We start from the raw sequence: 24,004 nt of genomic DNA, 5'->3' as shown, positions 1-24,004 counted from the left end.
CTTGAGAGCAATTTTGCTATTTAACTAGAATAATTATCTTTTTTAGCTCTCTAATTTTAACTACCCTTTCTTGATTCTGAAAGTAAAAATAGTATACTAAAAGAGAATTTATTGAAAGCCAGACTTTGGTTTAAGTATTTTTGCAAATATGACTTATTTAATACAACACAACTATGAAATAGGTAACACTGTGTCTACTTTACAGATAAGGAACAGAAGTGGGAAGCACATTTCTCAACATCACACAACTAGTAAATATAACAGTGGGGATTTAAATCAGTGCAGCTTGTCTCTGAAGTTCAAGGTATACGCTGTTGCTTCAGTAGATTAACTGTATAAAATCTTAAAAGATAATTGTAGAAAATCAAGAAGAAGTGGACAAGTATAAAATGAATATTTGATTCATTCATACTCTCACCACCTAAAAATAAATTAACCATTTTAGGCAATGATCATGACTAATCTCTATAAATATGAGATATTTTTTGTTATTTGAGTATCCCTTGAGAAAACCTGTATGGTTAATCACAAAATTTGGAGTATATATTTGGAATGGACTGACTTAAAATACAGAGTCTGTTTTACACAAAATCCATTTTGGAGGCCCCATGGAATATCTCCAAAATCTGAGTTATCACCTATTTTCAGAAAATCTGCAATTGAGGTTGAAGAAGATGCTAGTCTATCAACTGGAAAAGACCTACCATACATGCTACAACACAATGGATAGAGGAAAACAACTGTGACTTCACACATGAGACACAAGGGGAGACACTCTAAACTGGAACTATTGATTTCTAACCAAGCTCATTTTCACGTGAGCAACATTATACAACATGAATTAGAGTGAGAGAAAATAGGGATATCTATCTATCTATCTATCTATCTATCTATCTATCTATCTATCTATCTATCTATCTATCTATCATCTATTCAGCCAGCCAGTTCTCCACCCATCCATCCACCCATTCATTCATCCATTTTCTTTAATGCTAGTAATTCAAGCAATGTTAGTGTCTTAGGTTGAATTTCCCAGAAGCAGACCCTGAGATCAAAATTTGAGAGCAACTTGTTTTTGGAGGATTCATCTCTGGAAATACCAACAGGGTAGTGGAGAATTGAGGCAGGAAAAGAAAAGAAGGTAACAAATGGTGTGTTAATGACCAGGTTTCACCTGAGGGCAGAGTTATCCTCCTGGGTACACCTGGAAATGGTATGGAGAGCGACTTGGCACATGAGTTGTACCCCATGAGGGGTGGGAAGTTGGAATATTTATCCTCCGACTTATATTCTGTCACTGGATGAGGGCTGCTCCAAGAGACATTAACTTCCTAGCATTTCTGGCCTGCCATGCATAATGATCAGGCGAATTCCTGTGGCTAGAGAAAGCCCTTTAATAGTCCTAGGAGCGTGCAGCAGAAGGTGTAGGCGTGAATGACGAGGGGAGGGGCTGACTAGGAGGCACGGGCAGCACAGCAGTATCTGCCTTGGCCGGCTAGTAACAGAATCAGAATCACTACATACACATAGTCTTGTATTTTGATTTCTTACATAATACAATGCTGGCAGCACTTCACACATCTTTAAATGTTATTTTATAAAATGACTTCTAATTGTTGCCCAGCGTTTCATTTTATAGATATAAAACAATTTGTTTAACTGATTCCCTATTTTTGGACATAAAAGTTATTTCTGCTTTTGCAAGATTTAAAATAATTCAGCAATACATACCCTTTGTACACACTTCTTTCTCTATATCTCTAGTTATTTCTTTAGGATAAATTAAAGGTAATCTTGCTAATTATCTAAAGCAGAGACTATTAATCTCATATCTATAAGAATGCTTGAAATTGACAACAAACAATATTTTTTATCCTGATGAAATCTCAAGACATGGAAATGACATAATAATACCTTTTTCATTATTAATCTTCTGTTATTCTCTATATTCAGTTGTTCTCAAATGATTTAAGATTTTTACACTCTGGAAACCTTTATTATCTAGTCAAGGTGGCAAGTTTATCACCATATCATCAAATGAGCTGATTACTTTCAAGAATTGAGAGATGAATATCTTCTCTTTAAGAAGTTCAGTAACAAACATGGTCTCTTTCTCCACAAACATCATCTCATGCAGGCTTAAGGTAAGATGGTTAGAGTCCTTAGAATTTTGCATTTTACTTGTCTGAGGGAAAATATGCCGAATTCTATTTCCCATACAGCCTGGCAAGTTTTCTTTTCCACTGAAATATCTCACAGAAGTCCTTGTATAACCACCATTAATTATATTAACTGGTTTTTCTTAGTTTTCACTCCTTCACTTATTTGAAGTACTGAGTGGTGACATGCTTGAAGTTTTCGTACCTTCTGTGAAGCCCACACTTTCCGGGTTGCCCCACCTCTTCTCCATTTGGCTTTTCTTAGTCACCCTCAGCCACGCCTCTCCTGCCTCATTTTTCGTAAGTGTGGGCATTCCCCTTAGCTGAGCGCTGTGCTCTGGGTCTTCCATCTCCTTGGTGACCGCTCTTCTTCCAGGACTTTTCTTTGCATGAAAATGACTCTTACAGCTCCTTTCACCTCTCTCTTCGTACATGGCGTTCAGCATAAAACTCCATGACAGAAAACACCTCAAGCTCTGCATGACGAAATCCAAATTTATACTCTCCACTTCAAAACGGCTTTCCTATAAGTCTCTTCTTCTAATCTTTAACTCCTCCCTATTCAGTCATTTGGAAAATCAAGATCTTCTAAAATCTTGCCCCAAACCACCTTTCCAACTTTATCACCTTTCTTCATCATAATTTCTTGCTCTACTCACCATGATTCAAATAGAGTGAACATGACTTTCTTCTGTTTTTATTCAAATTAGTAGAATATATGAAATCCAGAAGTTTGAATTTGGTTTTCTATGTGATGCTAACTAAATTTCTCTCAGCTCAGTTTTCTCTGTGAGAATATAATACCTCCTTCCCAGAGTTGGTGTAATGATTACATAATGTAATATACATAAAAATATCTAGCACAGTGTTTGGCACATTACAGGCTTGCAATAAGTATTTGCATATTCATTCATTCATTCATTCATTCATTCATTCATTCATCACTGTGACCCTTTAAAACTAACCTTTGCCAGGAAAACTTTTGTTCCCTTAGTCCCTGAACTCTCTAACCCCCTCTATCTTTTGTATCTTTCACACATCATGTATTAATGAAAACTGTTAGTTGGCATTCTTTGAGTAGGCTTTCTCCAAATATATTAAATTTCTTAAAATAAGAAACTGTATTTCATACTTCAATGTACAAAGGAAGTGCTAAAAATATTTGAATCCAGAACCCCCTCTCAATTATCAAAAAGTTTTTTTACCAAATTAGTACATTAGATGAGAAAACAGCTAAATATTACTTATTCATTTCAACCACAAATCAAAAGGAAGGTCAGATGACAAATGTTTTAGTCCCATAGTAAAATGATATATTACTGAATGCAAATCCCTTCTGATATGAGTCAAAGATACGCACATGTGGTGGTATAAAGGAGTTACTCACTTGGGCATGTTTACCAGAAGTAGTACATGGATGTTTTGTAAAATTACCTAGCATTTTCTAAATTGATATTACCCCACATGTAACAATCTGATAAAAACGTTAAGTAGCTTCCTTTGATCTGTCATTTACAGACTATAGTAGTCTCCCCTTATCTGAAGTTTTGCTTTCCACAGTTACCTGAGGTCAGTAGAGGTCTGAAAATATTAAATGGAAAATTCCAGAACTAAATAATTCATAAGTTTTAAATTGCATGCTGTTCTGAGCAGTGTGACGAAATCTCATGCCATTGTTCTCTGTCCCGCCTGGGATGTGATGCATCCCTTTGTCCAATGTCTCCCCGTTGTAGAAGCTGCCTGCCCGTCAGTCATGAACTAATAGCCAACTGGGTTATTAGATTGGCTGTCATCGGATCGCAGTGCTTGTGTTCAAATGACCCTATTTTCTTAATAATGTTTCATTCACCTCACTTCATCTCATCACGTGGGCATTTTATCATCTTACATCATCACAAGAAGAAGGGTAAGTACAATTCACATAACTTTTTTCAACAGTATATTGTTATAATTGTTCTATTTTATTATTAGCTATTATTGTTAATCTCTTACTGTGCCTTATTTATAAATTAAACTTTATCATAAGTATGTATATATAGAAAAAAAACATACAGGGTCTAGTATATACTAGTATATATGAATAGTATATATACCATCCATAGTTTCATATATCTACTGGGGGTTTTGGAACATATCCCCTGAGGATAAGGGGATACTATTGTAATTGTTCTTATTCAAACAACTTGGCATTAGAATTTATTGTCTTCCTTGAGTTTGCAACAAACTGAATAGTTATAAGCTGCTGAATGTTCTTATTTTATTTCTAAGATTATGATCAAATCATTGGCATTGTGAAGTTTGGGGCAAAAATAGCTTTTTAATGACTTACATCACGAGTATCTTGCTAACCCAACTTCTTCTGAAACAAATGACTTCAAAATAATCTGTATAAACTCTAGATGTGTTTACTTACTATTGAAAGCTTCCCCAAGAAGATAATAGCAAAACATTTTATGTGTAATTGAAATTGCACCTCTAGTAAAACTGAGCCTGTTTCGAATGGTAAGTATACCTCCTAGATGGAAATTAATGGGAAAAAAGTATAAGATACTCGGATGGCTGAGTAGGCTCCTTAATAGTAGATGGTAAACGTTGTGCAGATGTGTAAGCAGAGTGGCAAACATGTTCTTGCTTTCTTCTAGGGCAGTGGTTTTTAAATTACTTCTAGGAAACCTAGGGTTCTAAGGAGATTTTATAGGGGCTGTAGAGCAGGGCTGGGGGATGGCACATGTGTGGCAGGGAGAGGTTCGGGGAAGGGCTACCTGGATGCTTCAAGCTCCTTTCCTCCCGTTTCAACTTTCTCAGCGATTCATATGTTTTCTATGCAGAGCTTCTGAGCAAGGTAATGTTTGGAAGAAAAGTTCTGCTACTGAAAAAACATTGGTGATCTCTGTGTTTCAGAACCCAAGTAAAATTCTGTCAAATGAGCAGACCACTATACTTATAGATGGCAATAAACATTTTCTTCCAATTTCTTCAGTTGCCTTTAATTGGGCCAGTAATATTCTTGGGAAGTAAATAAAGAAGCCCAGTGTTGGAAACATGTTTCCTTGAAGGGTCTTTTCAAATTGTATACTTAGCCAAGGATTACATGAAATTAAATATTACCCTGCTTTCCATTGCACCCCCACCCAGGCACTGTCTCAACAGGCCCCTTGATTACTGTCTTCCAGTTTGAGAGACAGGCAGACCCGTGCTCAATGTTTAGTGACCTGTTTCACTTCATAACTTAAGGGACTGACCTTCAAGTCGTCTGCTCCTACCACATCTCCTGGTGGGAAGTCATTGGAGAAGGCAGTGCAGACCTGACAATGTCACGAATCACGTTACTCAGCATCCCACCCCTGCTGCCGGCCATTGGCAATTCTTCTCTCCCACCCTAGAAGCTCCATGTTGATCGGTGAGCATGCATTGGCTTCACCTTCTCTGGAGTTCATCCGCAGAGTTCATTCAGAACCTCAGAACTGTCAAGCACCCCTACCTCCATTTCCAGCAGCATAGGAAGCTCTTCTTACCAACGAACCAGGGATGCTAGGCTTAATGTTTCCTTAATTTATTTTAATTTGCTTCATTAATTAATCTGAACTTTGGGTTCTCTTATTAGTTAGGAGAGTATCTACTTGAGCGGAGGTCTTTGCAACTTTTATCAGCTCTACTCTTAAAAACTGTTTAGTACAAACTGTTTAGTATCAATGCTGCTTCCCTATGATTCATTGCCTGTGAATTGAAGCACTTTTGTTTGGACTAAGAGAAGTTCACTAGATCAGGATACTGAGGAAGTGTTCCATGATTTACAAATGCTCTGAGATGCTCAGTGAGAAAGGGTTTCTGTGGCCAAACATATTTGAGAAACATTGCGTTTCTCTTGGTGATGCAAAGTGTTCATTAGAAGGGCAAGGTACCAAGAAGTCTTTCTTAAACTTATTTGATCATATAATTTCAGAATTCTCCCTCCCTCCCTCTCTCCCTCCCTCCTTCTTTTCTTCCATCCTTTCTTTTTAGAAACATTAAATATTTAGGACTCCACGGGAAAAATTTTGCAAAGCACTACACTTGCCTGTTTAAGAGCGATTTGTAGACATCAATTCCTACTTTTGTTTGTAGTTTCAGAGCCAGCAGTGTGTCTGGCACAAGGTGGCTCATGTTTATTGAGTTGAAGTAAACAAGAGGGTCCTCTTACATTAATAAGATGCCAAACATTGTGTTGAAAGTTGTTTTAAAAAATTGCACCAGTTATTTGGTGCCAAGAAATTGGGTGTTTTAAAGAAACCTATTATCTCAAATTTGAATTCAATGGATCCACTTTGAGTGCGGATCAGAATCACAAAATGTTCAATTTGGGACAAGCGCTGGGAAGCACGTCATAGACAGGCCAAAGACAAAAGTAAGGTTTCATCTTTCAGACTGAATTTATAAAAAGATTGAAAGAATGATCTCAAACAATTTAAATCTAACAATAGACATTTGAGCTCTGGGCTCAAGCCAGGTGGCCCAAGCCCTGACTCTGCCATTTACTGGCCGAGGGTACGTGAGCAAATCTATCTGGGCCTCGGTTTCCTCTTTTGTAAATGGTGATGGTAATTTTACTTCTCTCAAAGGGTCATTGTGATGACTAAATGAGATTAAACAAGTAAACAGAAAGTGCAGTGTTTGGCACAATATTAGATATTAATATTATTAACACATTATCAACCAAGATTGCAGTCAATATGAGGTGACATTAATTCTAGAGAGAATTTGGGAGACCTTAAAATGGGAAATTATGGATGAGGAGTAAGGAATTGTATAACTGAGGTCTCCCTATTGATAGCCCCTAATACTCTGGCATTTGTAGCATTTTTTTTAGAGTAGAGTCATTTCTGATTTTAAGGTACAACTCACAAGTCCTCCCAGATGGGGTGGTAGGTGGAAATTTTACTTGTTTGGGTATTTTGTGTCTGAGGCAGAATTCTTTTTGTTTACCCAGAAATCCTTGGGAGACCGCATTATTTTTTTGAGAAACCATGGAAGGAAGAGAGTGCCCTGCTCTGTGAGGCTAGCGAGCACAAACCTCCATCCCTTACCTGAACGGGTAGGCAAACGCTATGTCAATGCTGAGGTTACTGCCCGTCTTGTTGACGCAGTCCACACTCAGCCGCAGGCCTCCAGAATAGCCACCGCATGTTGCAAATGCAAAGATGGCAAAAAGCTGTGGGGAACAAAACAACAAAAGAGAAAGCGGCCATAAGAAGGATGTTGATCTGATGAGATATATTGATAGGAGCTTAGTGTCTGGATTGAGACAGGTCACAGGTCTTCTGAAGTGTGGCCTCATATTTGGTTCAGGCTGGAAGATGAAGGCCGGGATGATGGTGGAGAATAGGGACTTGGTGTCTGAAAAGAGATAGTCTGGCAAACTGGAGTAATTTTGCTTGGAGAGAAATTAAAAGCAACGACAAAATATCTGTGTTTGAGTGTGTAACTAGCTGTCATGCCTCAGAAGGTAGAGATGTAATTTCACATCAGAGGAATTGGAAAGCTACATGCGCCACGGGATTAGTGAGGGGTGTGTCCAGGTGGGAAGAGTTTGGGGTGTCTCCTTACTTTCTTCTTTTGTTTATCTGTACTTTTCTGCAATGAACATGTTTGTCTTTGGAAATAAACAGATTATTAAAAAGGCATGATTGGAGAATTTTAGAGCTAAAGGGTTGATAGGGAGCAAAAAGGTGCTACTTCAGAGCCCACAATCTCAGCCTCAAACCACCCTGGGTGGTTACATCTCTGTATTAGTTGCTCTTTCTAAGTCAACTGGTGACCAATTAATGTCATGGACTGTACTGGTGCAGAACATGGATCTGGGGGAATTAGGGACTGAAAACTAGAAGCAGAAACTCAAAGAAGTCTTCAGGGAAGAAGATACATCTGGGAGGGTGGAGAGTGCCAAAAATGGCAAGGAAGAAAGTGCCAAATTTGTCCACTTAGTGTGGCTAAATTCAAAAGAATTTCATTTCCAAAGAAAGGCAATCAAATGCACTTAACACTAACCCATGCTGTAATCGTCCCACTTAGTTTATTTTCCTTTTGGAATTCAGCTTCTTGAAGAAGCTTGGGGTCCCTGTTAGGAACATGAACTCACTCTGCAGAGCAAGAGGAGTTATTGTGTAAGGATTAAGTACACGGACTCTAGAATGTGACCTTGAGAAAGTTGCCTAATTTCCCCATGCCTTGGTTTCCTCTTCCGTAAAACAGCACTGTAATAAGTCGTCTGGGTCGTTTTGCTGTTTGTAATATGAGGCAGACAGTTGCTGTGGACAGAGGCTGCTGGAGCTGGCAACATCGCCAAGTCTGTTCAGAAGGTTCAGAAGCTGAAATGAGTATTCTTCATACCACCTGCCACCTCACTCCATCAGGGGTGGAAGAAGAGCCTCTGAACTGTTTGTCCCAACTGGCCATTGAACTTTAACAGGAAAAGACTGGTTAATGATAAAACCTCCACAGGGAAAGTGTATGTGGCAGTTCTAAGTTGTTAGTTTTAAACCAGTGTTTAAAAAATGAAAACAACTTGACGAAAAAAATATAGCAGACAGAGTAAAAGCAAATGTATTTACATGTGTGAATGTGTGTAAAGCACTTAGAAGAGCTCCTGGCACAGAGCAGGCAAATGTTAACAAATGTCATTACTGTAAATAGATGTGGATGAGCTCCTTGGCGAGACGTTCCAGGCCAAAAAATAGGAAATTCAGACTTACTCCTCCTTAGCTAACTCTGTATAGCCATTAGCCCCAGTGAACCAACATCGAAGCACTGCAGAAAAACTGATCAATTTTGCTTTGTTTGCCTTTCTTCCTACTTTGCCTCACTGATGGGACTTGAGGAGGCATTCAGAAGTACTCCAGCCCACTCTGCAGTCTGGGGATGGTGCATCCAGAAGGCCAGAGCTGCACGGAGCCTGATCTTTGCCCCTGAGGCGTGGATTTGCTGGGTTCTCATGACCAATGCTCTTTCAGTCAGCTCTGAGTATTGTTAGGAGTAAAGACGAAGTGATTTTCACTGTTCAATGCTTAAATCTAGCTTTCATCATACAGTCCTGGAGATCTCTGCCCTTTGGACCATGTCATGACAGCACCTTTGGTACCACTTCTTCCAGAAGAAGGAATATATAATGCAGTCCAAACCCTGTTGTCTGGCTGTGCAGAGAGCACTTCCCTGTAAGACATGGATATCCTCTGTGTCGTCCTGAATCAATGAGATAATTAAATGAAATGGAGTGTAACAGCCCCCTCCCAATTCATGCAGAGGTTTGTGTGGTATTTATGCACGTGCACTTCTCTGGGCAAGAGTCCTACGTGTATTATCAGCACTTTTACATGTGAAGGTGAGAAGGATTTGTCCACTGTTGCCATTATAAGTGCCTACCAGGGGCAAGTATTGTGCCTATCAGGTAATGTATGTGATCATATTTCCTTTTGCCAACAATGGAGTGTGTGTGTGTGTGTGGGGTGTGTGTGTGTGTGTATGTGAAGCTTAATATTTCTATATGAAAGATGTGGCAGAGTAGCAAGTGCCTTCACACAGTGGCATTTAAAAAAATCCCTTGAAACTTTACCGTGTAGTGAGTTACAGTAGAAGCCATAAAGACAAGCCTTGTTAATTTCAGTGCTTGATGGCTACAAAGAAACAGCCTTTGGCTTTTCATCTTATTTCAAAGTGCTTTATGTACAATAAGGTATTATTAATACTACCATGCAATAAACTTAAGATGGAGTGATAATTATGAATTTAACTAGTTAGATGCACAGAAGGAAGGCATCAGATGATTCAAACCATGAAAATGTGAGACATTGTACAGGAGTTACATATGATATCTATGGGCATTCTGGTTAACGTTCTCCTTTCTCCACAGTCCTCACTGATTAAGGGGAAATCATACTGTGTAACCAATATCAAATGCAGTAATATCATGAAGTGCAGATTAAACAGATAATTTCTGTATACCACTGGAAGAGTCAGATCTTGCTGAGTGAATAATGTATTATAGGGGTGGTTGATTCCATGATTGGGAGAATGAAATCAGCTCCGCCAGAATAAATCAGCCAAGGGCCTGGTCCTGTAATTAGAATACATCAAGGCAGAGTGGGGAGAGGGGACTGGAAGCACGTTTGGGGGGAGGGTGGTATCAAAATTCTCTTGGTGTAATAGAGAAATGTAGAATAGAAGGGGACTTTGGAAATCCTCCCACCGATTCCCCTTCCAGAAGTCTGTCCATCCACCCCACCCCAGGTGGTAACGCAGAGCAGTTCTGCAGTCAGGCAGACCCGAACTGGAGTCCAGTTCCTTGCTGTGTGACACTGAGCAAGTCGTTTAACTTCTCCTAACCTCTGTTCCTACATCCACCAAATCAGGACCAATTCTCTGGTTCACTCAGCAGATGTTTAATGATGTACTTACTAGGTGCCAATTGGTGGATAACACAAACAGAAAAAGGTCAGAGAAAACACAAAGATAAAGAAAGCCCATGCCCACTATGGAGCTTAATGCTGGACGGGGGAGACAGAACCAAAAAGAACACACAAATAAAGTAATTCAAATTGTGTTTCATATTTTAAGGGAAGCTCTTCTAGACAGGGAGATCTATCTGAGGAGGTCACATTTAAGCTAAGACCTTGAGGATAAATTAGAGGAAGCCACACAAAAAGGGGACAGAGTGGAGGGAAGTACGGTGGGCAGAGGCAACAGCTCAAGGGAGAGCCCCGAGGGAGAAAAATCTTGACAAGTGCAAAGAGGAGTGGAAGGCCAAGGTGGCAGGCAGATGGTGAAAGAGGTTGAGAATAACAGTATTTACCTCCCAAGATTTTATGTGTATTAGCTGAGAGAACACATGTAAAGTATCAGGTCCATAGCCTTCAATAAACATTAAAGTTTCTTCTTTTCCTTCTTCTTCTTCTTCCTCCTCCTCCTCCTCTTCCTAGTCCTCTCCTTCTACTACTACTGCTACTGCTACCCTATTGAAGAAACAGAACTAGAGAGGAAAATTCACTTGCTGCAACTCAGCTAGAGCAGAGTTGGAATGAGAATCCTGCTCTCTAGACTCCCCAAGTCACCATTCTTCTGTTTAGTTCTGGAATAACAGGAAGAACAATTTTTGCCATGTAGGTAGAAGACCTGTCAAATGGCCTGGCCATCATTGCCCAGAAGCACACCATGGTGCTTCAGTGGCCTGGAGCTCTCCATGTTTCTCCTGAGTGTCTCACAAACACATACTTGCAGGCTCACTAACCAAGCAGAACAGGTGCATTGCCTTCTCTTACTTTCTTCTCCTTCCTTCTTTCCTTCCTTCCTTCCTTCCTTCCTTCCTTCCTTCCTTCCTTCCTTCCTTCCTTCCTTCCTTTCTTCCTCCTTTCCTTCCTTCCTTCTTCTTTTCACCCTTGATGGGGTGGAGTATTTTAGAAGGAAGATCTTGGAAAATGTAAAGAGACAAAATCTTTCTTAATTTGACAACTGCTGTTTCAAGAGGCCAGTAATATTGGCAAGAGGTAGGTTGTGTGTCTTGTAGATGGTTGGCTCTGCAAGACTGTTGCTTATTCCTAAGACAGACACTATCCCTTTCTGGAAGATGGAAGGGATGGGAAAACTCTGTGTTATGCAGCCAGGCTGCAATGAGAACCGGGTGTGGGTCCTGGAAGGCTCAGGGGAGACAAGAGCCTGAGAGGACAATGTGTGGGGGGTGGGGAGAAGGGGGTAGAAATAGATGAGAGAGAGGGGGCTCAGGAGAAAGAGCTCCATCTGAAGCCGACGCTCTAAAGAATACAAAGAACTTGATGGGAGATGTGAAGACATGGTGTCCATGTGTGTATTTTCTCTAACCTGGGCTCCATGTTCTGTCCTCAGCCAATTCTATGTCTTCTTTTTGGTAATGCTGTGTACGCACACACCTTTCTAGACATTGAGAGCACAACCCAGGGGCAAAAGTCCATTTACCCAATCAAGTGAAATTAAAACCTCTGTGTTCCCATCTTTCCTAAAGGTCCCAATTCTCCTCAAACAAGGAAGACACATCACCTCCAGCACATTCTAAGATAATCATTATCGTAACGACTGGCCCAATCATTCACTTGCTTTAAGTTCAGGAGTGCTAAATAAACCTCCTGCAATAGACTCTCATTTCACTGCTGTCTTGGGTGATCTATGGTTCTGTTCCTAACAACAAAAAATTACTCTCTAAATGGACACAATTAGCAGAGATTTCCCTTGCATGCAGTCTGATTAGAGACACATTCAGATGAAGTAGGACAAAAGAATTGCCTTGATTCCCTGGCTTAATAAGTATCCATAAACCAAAGTCACCCATAGCAGGAATATCTTTGCACAGTTAATGAAAGCAGAGGTTTTCTCCTGGAAAGAGGACAAGCCACTCTCCCCTTGGAACTAACTGAACAACACAAGGAATGCCAATGAAAGCTGCTATGAATCCTTCTGGTTAAGTTGCAAAGCATAGTTGAAAGCAGTATGTTGGTTTCAGGAAATCAAGCTGATTAATGGCTCTCATAGGAATCTGTGGTCTGCAGTGAAGCCATGGAGGGGACATCTTCCAAGGCCTGATATACAATCTCAGGTAATGCCTCGGAAGTAAGTGAAAGTAAAGAGACTGGTAGGAAATGTATTGGGAGATGGGGACCAACTACGGGTATTCATATTACCACCACGCTGTGTGTGCTGACAATCAGATCTCCAGAGGACAAAGCTTTGATTTATAGCATTCGCCAATTTCCATGGTGTAAATACAGCCACCATGGCCAACTCCAAGCTACAACATAATCCCGCTGAGCCTTGACTGGGCAGAGAGCTGCACAATCAGTGTGCTCCAGCACACTGCTGCCACTGAGGGTCTTTCCCTGACTCTCCCTGGGGCAAGAGCTCTGGGCTTATTTCATTGAGTCATTCCTTTTCTTCATATTTCCTCTTATTTCATGTCACTCACCTTGGGCTTATTTCATTGATTGAAGAGGTTTCATCAGGTACAATTATTCATTCTTTTATTAATTTACCCACTCAATCTCTAATTCACTTATTTATTATAGCAGAGGTTGCTGGTGCCCTGCTTATATCCCCTTAGCCCCCTAGAGGCCACCTGCAGCTTTAGGGGCACAGTCGTTGTACACACCAAAGGCTTTCTCCTCACACACCTGGTCTCTCTGCTGAGGGCTTTCTCAGGCAGCAGGAATGTGCTCAGCCTGTGATGGGGCATCAGGGAAGCCCCCAGGAGCTATTTCCCTGGCAGCTTCCAACCAGGGATGAAAATTGGTGGATAAAACCCCAGTGCCCTTGCACCTCTGGGGAAATTTTCAGCTGTGTTCAGTACAGTTTCTCAGAGGATGCCCCTTAGGGTTGCGCCCCACTCACCGGCAGCAACATCGGCTCATTAACACACCATTGGTTGGCTTTCCTCCTTTCCCTGTCTCATCTCCCCATGCACCATTGTGATTCCGGGCATCGACTCTCAAATAAATCTCTTGAGTCCAAATGCTCATCTCAGGATCTGCTTTTGGGAAATGTAACTGAGACAGTTATCAAACACTGACCGGCCCCCTGTCCCTTTTCAGGCACTGCAGTGCGCCCTAAGACTGTATTACTAAAGGGAATGGGGTCTCCTGACATGTCTGATCGCATGTCTCTCAGCTTCTGACTTACCACACTCTTAGCTCCCCTGCTCTCTTCAAATAAGCTGGTCTCATCATGAATAGGAAGTCTTTTTTGGCTACATTGTCTACAGGAGACCTTCTGAACCCAGCTCACCCCCAGCCTGAACCCATTATTTCCTGTTTGTTTGTTTTTCACATGCACAGACATTTTAGTATCTGTATTTGTTTAGCATTATTTATTCACCTGTTCATCTTTTGTTTGACCACGTCCCTGGAGAAAGGTAATACAGTTGTCTTTGTTTCTTGCTCAATCTCTGCCAGCATGCACAGTGCTTGGCATGAAAACGGTGCTCCCTAAGTTCTTGTTGAATAAATAAGTAAATATATCCACACCCTCCCCACCCCCTCCGAACCTCCAAGAAACTTGCTGTCCATTTTGGGATGCAGACAAGTGAATGAACAGGCATTGTGACACTGTTTTATTATGATGGCAGTAACTGGAGCATATTAGGGGAAAATGCGTTACCTACTTGCAGAGGAGTGGAGAGGACATGAAGAATAGCTCTCTGGAGGAATAAATAGGTAAGCAGAAACCAGGAAAGCATGCCGGATTTATCCAGGAAAGAGGGAAGCGAAGAATATCCTCAGCAGAGAGAGCAGTAACTCAGATACTCCAGTGAACAAGGAAGGCACATTTGGACTATGCAGTTGGTATGACTGAAGCAGACATTTGTAAGATGGGAAGAAAGGATTGACTGAGGGCAAGAGGCAGCCAGGGATTTGTCAGGAATGGTTGAGCAGGGATCTGAAAACTGTGTCTCCTGGGCCACAGCCTCCACATTCATTCCTTTACGCATGGTCTGTAGATGCTGTCATGCTACAACAGGAGAGTTGAGTACTGACAAAAGAGGCCCTATGATCCAAAAAGACAACCATATTTACTCTCAGCCCTTACATAAAGTTTGCCAAAGTGAAGAAACCTGGCTCTCATGGGGAGATGAATTTTCAGCAGGGGGAGGGGCCTAACAAATTTGCATTTCAGAAAGGCCACCCTGAGAGAGGGTTGGGCTAGGTGCTGGAAAATGAGCAAGTGTCTCACTTCCCCAGATAGTCTGTGAACCCTTTGCCAACAGGGCCACACCTCAGGCACCTTTGCGCCTTTAGTGTGCCAAAACCTTGCAGGTGGCTCATAAATTTTAGCAAGTGAATGAGTATACGAATAAATGGGCAAGAGAAGATGGGAGGACAAAGTACTTGGAAAAGTATATTCCGGCACTGGAGAATAGAATAATAAACATTAGAATGATGGAGATGATGAAGAGAGATGACACTAATCATAAAACAACCACATTTGGTTTTCTGTACCAGTGCCTTCAGTAAGTACACTATTTACATGAGTTCATTTAATCTTCTCAACATAGGAACATACTCCCTCATTTTACAGATGAGGAAACTCAGGTTAAACAGTATGCCAAGGTCACATGGTTTATTAGTGCATGAAGTAGTCAGGGTTTGAACTCGAACCTGCCTTTCTCTAAAGTTTATCTTCCTTCTTCCCAGCTCTCCCAGGGCTGTGAAGCGGGTCTTTGGCTGGAGCTTTCTATGGAAAGACTGAAACATAAATATCAATTGTGGGCTTGTTAAGACTTGCTCTGTCACATCAATGCTCAAAAAGCCAAGCGAGCACAGAGAGAAGCATCCATAAGACAAAGTCCCGATCATCTAAATGGATATTAGTGGCAGCTTTTGTACTTTGCCTCAGCTAAACAAGCCTTCACCCTGCAGCATGCCGGGATATCAGTGGGAAGGGAGTTAGGATCTGGCATGACAGGAATATTGAAAAAGCCTGACGTGAGTTGGTTATGCCAATTATATTTGACAAACCCCTCCTCCTAATTGTCAGCCACCCACAGTGGGGGATGAGGGTGGTTTTCTCACTTTCATACGTCTCCAACATTCAATGGCTTATAAGTTCAAGAGACCCAATTCCTGTCCTTCCATCACTGTGATGGGCCCCTCTTGTCCCTTCTCCTGTATGATTTTCTGGGTCTGATGAACTATTTGTCCTCAGTGCCTCCAAAGAGCATTTCTGGAAACACAGTTGTTTATAGGAGCTGATTGCCTGAATAGTAGCCTTGGAAAAGTGAGGAATACATCCTGTCAGGATATTTTCTGGTGCAGTAAGAGTTTTTGATTAACTATGGCTTCCCTTGTATCCCACTTGCTACCAAGGAGGCCCCCAGCAAACTGATGAACATCTCTAAAACTTAATGTTTCATTTCTACTCATCTTTGTCCAATTATTCTTCCCTTTACTGTTTCTTCTTCTGCTAATAATTGGATTTTTCAAAGGAATTGACCAAGCACCTTCTTGGCCATCAATTTATGGTTATGCAACACTCTGACCCAGAAGTCTTTTGTGAACAATCCCGTGAAACCTTGGGTGGGACCTTCATATGAAGATTAAAAACTGCAAGCTGTCCCTGGAAGACAATACATGGTATCTGGTTTGGAGGCATTGAAAACCATTGTCAAAAAATTTTCCCCAATGAAGCCATATGTTTTTTTCCCTGTCATCATATTTAATTATTTGTGCTCTTACCCAGCTCCAATATTTCCCATATTGCATTGCATTTCATGCCACCGGTTAAAACTGAGATACTGTGCCCTACTCTCTGCTTTGTGATTTGTGTGAAGTCTTCCCAGGCAAAAGCAGCTTTACAGAATTGGTACTTCATACGACCACCTGAGGAATTCTAACCAGGCACTGAAGAAGAACTCCAAATTACTTATCTAGCAAAAGTAACAAGTTTCCATGTTCATTTTCTTAAACATGCATCTTGGAAACCGGATCAGTTAGTAAAATATTTGGTCAAGGTAACAGACTTATAGTGGCTTACACAAATAGGGGTTTGTTTTTCATTCATATCAAGGAGTCCAGAGCCAGGTGGCTGCTGGTATTGGTGATGGCTGGTCCAACATCTCTTTGGTTCGTATGATCTTTGCCTCATAGTCACAAAATGGCTGCTGTGTACCTGCATGGGAAACTAGTAATGTTCAGCTTCCCTGGGCTCTATAGGAGAGGTAGGCAAGGGCACAAGGCCTGGGAATGATTTTTGAGTCTGTTAGTCTCCACTGTTTGCCATAGGAACTTACAGGAGAAAGAAGCAGAAGTAAAATAAGCACGACGACATTTTATAAAGGCAAGACGGGAGAGTCAAACCCAGTCAGTATCTGACTGTTTCCTTTACCCTGGACAATCTCTAGAAACTCCTCTGCCTTCCATGCAATAGGCTAAATTTAACACTTGCCCATGAATTAAAATGTAAATTTCTGCTCAAATTTTATTTTCCAACATAAAACTTGACACAAATCTATAAAGTAAAATGCATGGTTGAAATAGTAAAACTAAACTGGAAACAATCTTCATGCCTATAAAAAATATAGGGCAATCAAATTCTGAGGCAATCAATGAAATATTATTCAATAGTTAAAAAGAATAAAAAAAATATTGAAAGGTGTTTGCAATCTTGTGTAAACTTTTAAAAGAAGCAAATTTCAAAGTATAACATGCATGCATTGTATTTCTGTAAAATGAAATATTTGTACATACAAAGTCTGACAATTAAGTTCATGAACTTGTTGCAACAACGTTGCTAACCTTTTTTGATATCAGAAGGATTATTCATCATGAATTTGTACCAATTGGACAAACAGTTAACCAAGTTTACTATTTGGAAGTGCTGAAAAGTCTGCGTGAAAAAGTTAGCCAAAAACAACCTGAACTTTTCACCAACAATTCATGGTTCTTGCATCACGACAATGCACCAGCTCACATGGCACTGTCTGTAAGGGAGTTTTTAGCCAGTAAACAAATAACTGTATTGGAACACCCTTCTTACTCACCTGATCTGGCCCCCAATGACTCTTTTCTTTATCCAAAGATAAAGGAAATATTGAAAGGAAGATATTTTGATGACATTAGGACATCAAGTATAATACGACAATTCTGATGGCCCTCCCAGAAAAAGAGTTCCAAAATTGCTTTGAAGGGTGGACTAGGTGCTGGCATCAGTGCATAGCTTCCCAAGGGGAGTACTTTGAAGGTGACCATAGTGATATTCAGCAATGAGGTATGTAGCACTTTTTCTAGGATGAGTTTGCGAACTTAATTGTCCGAGCTTGTACACATATATACATTTTCAATAGACTTGAAAAGGTCTAGAGAGGTAGCACTGAAGTATTTTCAGTTGTTATCATTGAGGAATGGACTTTGCAGGCAGAATCTCAGTTTATAATTATTTTCATATTATTTCAATTTCTTCCAATAAGCATGCAGAACTTGTGTAACAAAAAAGAAATTTTCTTAAAAATGCAAATTTTGACAACCTCTGAGTAACTTGAGCAAAGTAAATTCAGGCCTGTCAATAGATGACTGTGATGTTTTTAACTTTCATTTGAATAAAAAGAATGTAAAATAAAATAAAATAAAATAAAACCTACTCTCTTTTGGAATTATCTTCTGTAGTATCTTTGCATTATTTACATTTGCAGAGAATGTAAATGGAGTAACATTTTGCCCTGCTTAGTTATTAAAATATTTTGGCAAAGTCACTCTTTAGAAACAAGGTAAAAAATGTTTCAAAATACACCATGGGAACATATGTCAATCATAGGGTAAGTAAAATGTATGACTTATCTTTCATCAGATTCAATGACAGTAATTATTTTTAAAGGAATCAACTCCAATTCTCTTCATAGCTGTCATAATGGAGTAACAAGAAAAAATATTCGATAGAACACTCACCTAGAACTGACACCATTTCTCTGACACCTGATTAAAGTCTTGTGAATTAATTTCTTTCCTATCATACTGTTTTTGAACTTGACATTTTTCCAAGGTAAACTTATTATATGGATTTCCTGAACTTTCTTACCTACCACAACCATCTGTTAGAGTGTTGAAGAAAATTACTGATGATAGATATCTGAACTGCATACTTCTGTTTGATAGAAAAATTAGAGCAAGATAAGCTCATGGAACATAGCTACTTTTCTGTAATTCAATAATGCATGTATCCACTGAACATGCTGGCGTGAATTATTCCTTTTCAGAAATCATGTTTTCAGGATAATGTAGAATGATTAGAATTTTTTTTTTTGTCTGAAACTAAGTTACAACCCTTAAACCTCGTTTTTTTGTTTGTTTGTTTTGTTTTTTATAAGTATGCCCCAAATTATCACGTCCAGAGTTCTCTGAATAGAAAAAAAAGTCAAATTGGGGTTCCATTATGATTGAGTTCAGTGTATTTGGCATATCTTCTTTAAGATTTAAATATTTAAATATTTCATGTCTAGAGTTGTATTTGTGTCCATAAAGCAAATTAGAATAACATAAGATTGCTTTGAAAAAAACATTGATCAATAACAAATTTGCCACACTTAATTAATATTTTTTCACTAGACTACAATGTCATTAAACAGAGAAGTGTCTCTCATTCCCCCTTGTTTTATTTTAAAAATTTGTGTTGTTTTAAATTTAGCTCTATCTTAATGAAGGACAAGCACAGGGTCCCATTAAAAGAACAGTAAGAGTTGATTTTTGCTTGTTTTTGCATTTTTGTGTGTGTGTGCTTTGTGGCTATATTAAACAAAATTCAGGTCTTATTAAATAGAAGCCACGAATATAACCAGGCATAATGTTTAAGCACATGATCTAAGAGGTAGCAACCCAGAATTAGTCATAACTATTTATTGTCAGAGAATTTTGAAATGTGCAAGTTGAAGGCCTTTCTATATTCTGCTTCCTTTGAACACTTTGCTGGCAAGTTGGATCTCTATACTGCTTCAAAACATTCACGAAGTTGTTTGATTATTCTGATTCTTTTTTTTCTTCTTTTTCTATTCATTGGGGTGACAATTGTTAGTAAAGTTACATAGATTTCGGGTGTACAATTCTGTATTACGTCATCTATAAATCCCATTGTGTGTTCACCACCCAGAGTCAGTTCTCCTTCCATCACCATATATTTGATCCCCTTTACCCTCATCTCCCACCCCCCTGTTTCTTGACCTGGAAATCAATGCCTGAATCTCTCAAACATGTCGCATGCTCATCAGATTACCTCTGTAATAACAAGAAACAAGCTACGATGTATTATCTGATTACGCAATGGAAAAGAGCAAACCTAAACCAGGTAGTTAAAAGGTAGCATGTTATTCACATTGAAAAATACTCCAAATAAAGTAGAAGTTCTACAGAAACAGCTTAAAGTATAAAGTAGAATTTTCTGATTATAATTCTAATCATAATAACAACACAACTGTTGACCGCTACTTAGTGAGATTCTCTGTGTTCCACAGTGTATTATGTGCTTTACAGATTTTTGAAATCTCATCATTCCGTGAGGTAGGGACCATCATTATCACCATTTCAGAGCTAGGGAGACTATGGCTTAGAGGGGTTGAATGATTCATCCAAGGCCACACAAAGAATGATAGTTTGAATCCATGAATTCATAACTATACTAAAAAGAACACTAAGCATAAAAAAATCTATTGGTCACTGTTAAAGGATACTAGTGAACAAACCCATTATTTTAAAAACTAGAAAATAAAAAGGAAGAATCAATCATTTATCTTGTCTGTTCTTTAAGAATGCTACCAGTAAGTGACCAAACAGTAGATGAGAAGAAGTGTCCGTAACTAAAACTAATAATAAAGAAGAAATGATAGAATTACAATCTGTTATGGACTGAATGCTTGTGTCTCTCCCCCACTCCCCAAATTCATATGTTGAGGGCCTAACTGCCCCTCCCAAGTGTGACTGTAAGGAAGTAATTAGGGTTAAGTGAGGTCATAAGGGTGGGCCCTGATCCCATAAGATTAGTGTACTTATGAGAAGAAACAGCAGATCTCTCTCTGTCTCTCTCTTCCCTTCCCCCCCACCACATACACTCTGTACACTCACTGAGGAAAGGCCATGTGAGCACACAGTGAGGTGGTAGTACCCTATAAGCCAAGAGAAGAGGCCTCAGAATGAAATCTACCTTGTTGACACCTTGATCTTAAACTTCTTAGCCTCTAGACTGTGAGAAATAAATTTCTGTTGTATAAGCCACTGAATCTGTGGTACTTTGTTATGGCAGCGCAAACTGACTAAGACAGAATCCTTAAACACGGATGATTGATGCCACAAAAAAGAGACAACTGTATATTAAGTGTCGCCAAGGGAAGAAGACATCATAAATTTTAACTATTCTTGGCCAAAAGAAAAAATAATATTTTTGAATTTGATCAGAATCTATGTCCAACTGCCAATTTACGAAAAAACAAAAACAAACAAAAAACAGGAGAGGACCATGTAAAATGACACCACAGGGAAGAAATCAGCAAATTCCAGACCCTGAGAAACTCTCTAGGGGAAAACATCTTGCTTATTCAAGAACAACAACAATAAACTACAAAAACATGCAAATGAGAGAGAGAATGAGAGAGAGAGAGAGAGAGAGAAGGGGAGACTGAAAGATAGGAGCTTATAGCTTAAAAGGTTTTATGAGCTATAGCAATCCAATGATAGGTTTTTTTAAAAAATTCAGATTCAAGGAAGCTGTAAAAAAAATCACGAAATTAAATGAGACATTTGGATATTTGTAGGTATTTGATAGCACTGAATTATTGCTAATTAAAATATTAAATGTGTGATATGGTATTGTGGTGTTTTTGTTTTCAATAGTTTTGAGAAATACATACCAATTTATTTATGGGAGAAATGATATGATGCCTGGGGAGAGGGTAAGAATGGAAGTATAAAAGGAACAACATTGGATATGAGTTGATTATTTTTGAAGCTAGGTGATGATGAAATAGTAGCTCATTACATTATTCTGTGTTTCTTTATATATGTTTAAAATTTTCCATTATTAAAAGTTTTTAAAATTAAGATAATATTATAAACCATTTTAGATGAGTGTATATGTATAGACAAACTTAAAATAGTTTTTTATTTAATAAATATAGGTTTTATGTTTTTAAAAAATTTCTGTAACATGATATTTAAAAATATCTTAACCAAAATTCCTGAGAGGAACACTTTTTAAAGTGAGGATGTCTCATTCTGTTCTATTGTATAATATTGCAGGACTTAGCAGAAAATACATTCTCCATTCTTCAACAAAAATTTTCTTTCTTAATAATCTTTTATTGATTGTTCTAAGAATCCATTTAGTTCTGCCTCATTGTGAGAGAGCAGCCTTTTCTCATTATGTTTTAATGAGATGAAAGATCACTATAGCCTAAAGGACTATATATTCCCTGTGAAGGACATTATTTCCCAGGCAATAAGACAAAAATCTCCACCATCAGTCAGTAATGTCTTTCTATTGATTAAATTCATGAGGTGATAAAATATATTGAATTACTTAATATTTGACATATTGGTTTTAGTTTCTGAGTAGTAATGTTGTCAAGCGAGGTTCATATACACTATAATGATAAGTGTAGACATAAGTATTATCCCATCAACTCCAGCAATGAAGAAGAGACTGCAAATATGGAGCCATCTACTGATTTGTAATGAAAAGCAGAGTGACGAGTGACCTTTTTAAAAACTTTTAGCTTCTGGCTCTCAGATTAAACATATACCACTCTAACACATCCGGCAAGGTTAAAATACTATCAGAGGGCCGGCCCGGTGGCTCAGGCGGTTGGAGCTCCGTGCTCCTAACTCCGAAGGCTGCCAGTTCGATTCCCACATGGGCCAGTGGGCTCTCAACCACAAAGTTGCCTGTTTGATTCCTCAAGTCCCGCAAGGGATGGTGGGCAGCACCCCCTGCAACTAAGATTGAACATGGCACCTTGAGCTGAGCTGCCACTGAGCTCCCGGATGGCTCAGTTGGTTGGAGCATGGGCTCTCAACCACAAGGTTTCCAGTTCGATTCCTCGAGTCCCACAAGGGATGGTGGGCTGCGCCCCCTGCAACTAGCAACAGCAACTGGACCTGGAGCTGAGGCTGCTCCCTCCACAACTAAGATTGAAAGGACAACAACTTGACTTGGAAAAAAGTCCTGGAAGTACGCATTGTTCCCCAATAAAGTCCTGTTTCCCTTCCCCAATTAAAAAAAAAAAAAAATCTTAAAAAAAAAAAGCTATCAGAGAGCCACCTTATTTGTGCATGGGAATCAGAGACAATCATGAAGAAATAGTGACATCATTCTAAAAGAAGGAATTTGTATGGGCTACAGAAAATTGGAAGTTGTGGGGAGAGAAACATAAGTGGCAAATGCCTTGCAAATAGTAATTGACCTACAAAAATGTGTTTAATGAATGTGAGGGACAATTCTTCCTCTAAGAGACAAAAAGAAGGCACTTGATAGGGCTCCAGGGAGTTATACTGAGTTGGAAAAGAGGGAAATTGAGGGGTCTCATGTGGAAGGGTTTTAATCTTCTTAGTGAACATAGAAGTAAAATCAAACAATGAGTGGAAGTGAAGAAGAAGAATAGGAATTTGAGGAATCAGGAAAAACATTAAAATGCCTACTGAGGAAGTGAAAGAAATGAACTAAATATGAAAACATCACAAATTACAAAAAGGCATGATGTCATTACATTGCTTTCTTTGCTTGGTTGGAAGCCCTTTTCAGGGCAAAGCCCATCTCTTGGTTACCTCTGTTTCCCCTATACTGCAGGAGTGTTCTCATCATGTCTGTAAATTAGTATTCTCCTCAATGAGTGCAAGAGCAAACCTCCAGCACCTGTCAGACAGGTAAGCTAAAAAGTAGGGAAAATATTAGAGAAAAAGTTATTTGATGAAGGTAAAGACCCACATGACACAACTGTCGTTGGGGTAAACACAGCGCTTAGTTCATAGCAGGCGTTTCATACACTTTGTTCAACTAATGGGTATACATCCCTTATCTCCCTCCAAACAGGGCAGAACCCACAAGTTTATAGCAAAGTACTGAGTGGGGCCCACACAAAGTGGTTCAAATGAGAGTCTAGAAAGAAATAAGTAGAGCTAGAAGTTAAAAAAAAGGCATTTGCATAAAGCGTGAAGTCATATAAGGAAAAGAAGGCAGAAATATTAGGACAAAAATAGATACATAGAGTTATAATTATTGAATAACAGCATTCCAATGTGTGAGATGGACTATTCTAGAAGTTGGAATAGGATGAATTTGTTTGGGGGGAATTTGATAGTGGTCATGTAGGGAAGTCCCAATAGGATGAC

The 24,004-nt window shown here is 39.3% G+C and overlaps 1 protein-coding gene across 4 annotated transcripts in view; it reads right to left on the bottom strand.

Annotated features, from left to right (window-relative positions):
* SYNPR (synaptoporin) overlaps positions 1–24,004 on the bottom strand; it is a 300,916-nt gene that overhangs the window by 117,531 nt on the left and 159,381 nt on the right. For all 4 annotated transcript variants that reach the window (XM_019728362.3, XM_074313228.2, XM_019728363.3 and 1 more), the window contains one exon: positions 7,223–7,347. In XM_019728362.3, the coding sequence (XP_019583921.3) occupies positions 7,223–7,347 (125 nt within the window). The remainder of the gene's footprint in view (positions 1–7,222; positions 7,348–24,004) is intronic.

This window comes from Rhinolophus sinicus, chromosome 5, assembly GCF_057876585.1.
Source record: "Rhinolophus sinicus isolate RSI-liver-muscle chromosome 5, RSI-T2T, whole genome shotgun sequence".
NCBI classification, from domain to species: domain Eukaryota; kingdom Metazoa; phylum Chordata; class Mammalia; order Chiroptera; family Rhinolophidae; genus Rhinolophus; species Rhinolophus sinicus.
The sequence above is the reverse complement of the archived record's forward strand: the minus strand, read 5'-3'. Positions and strand labels throughout refer to the sequence as shown.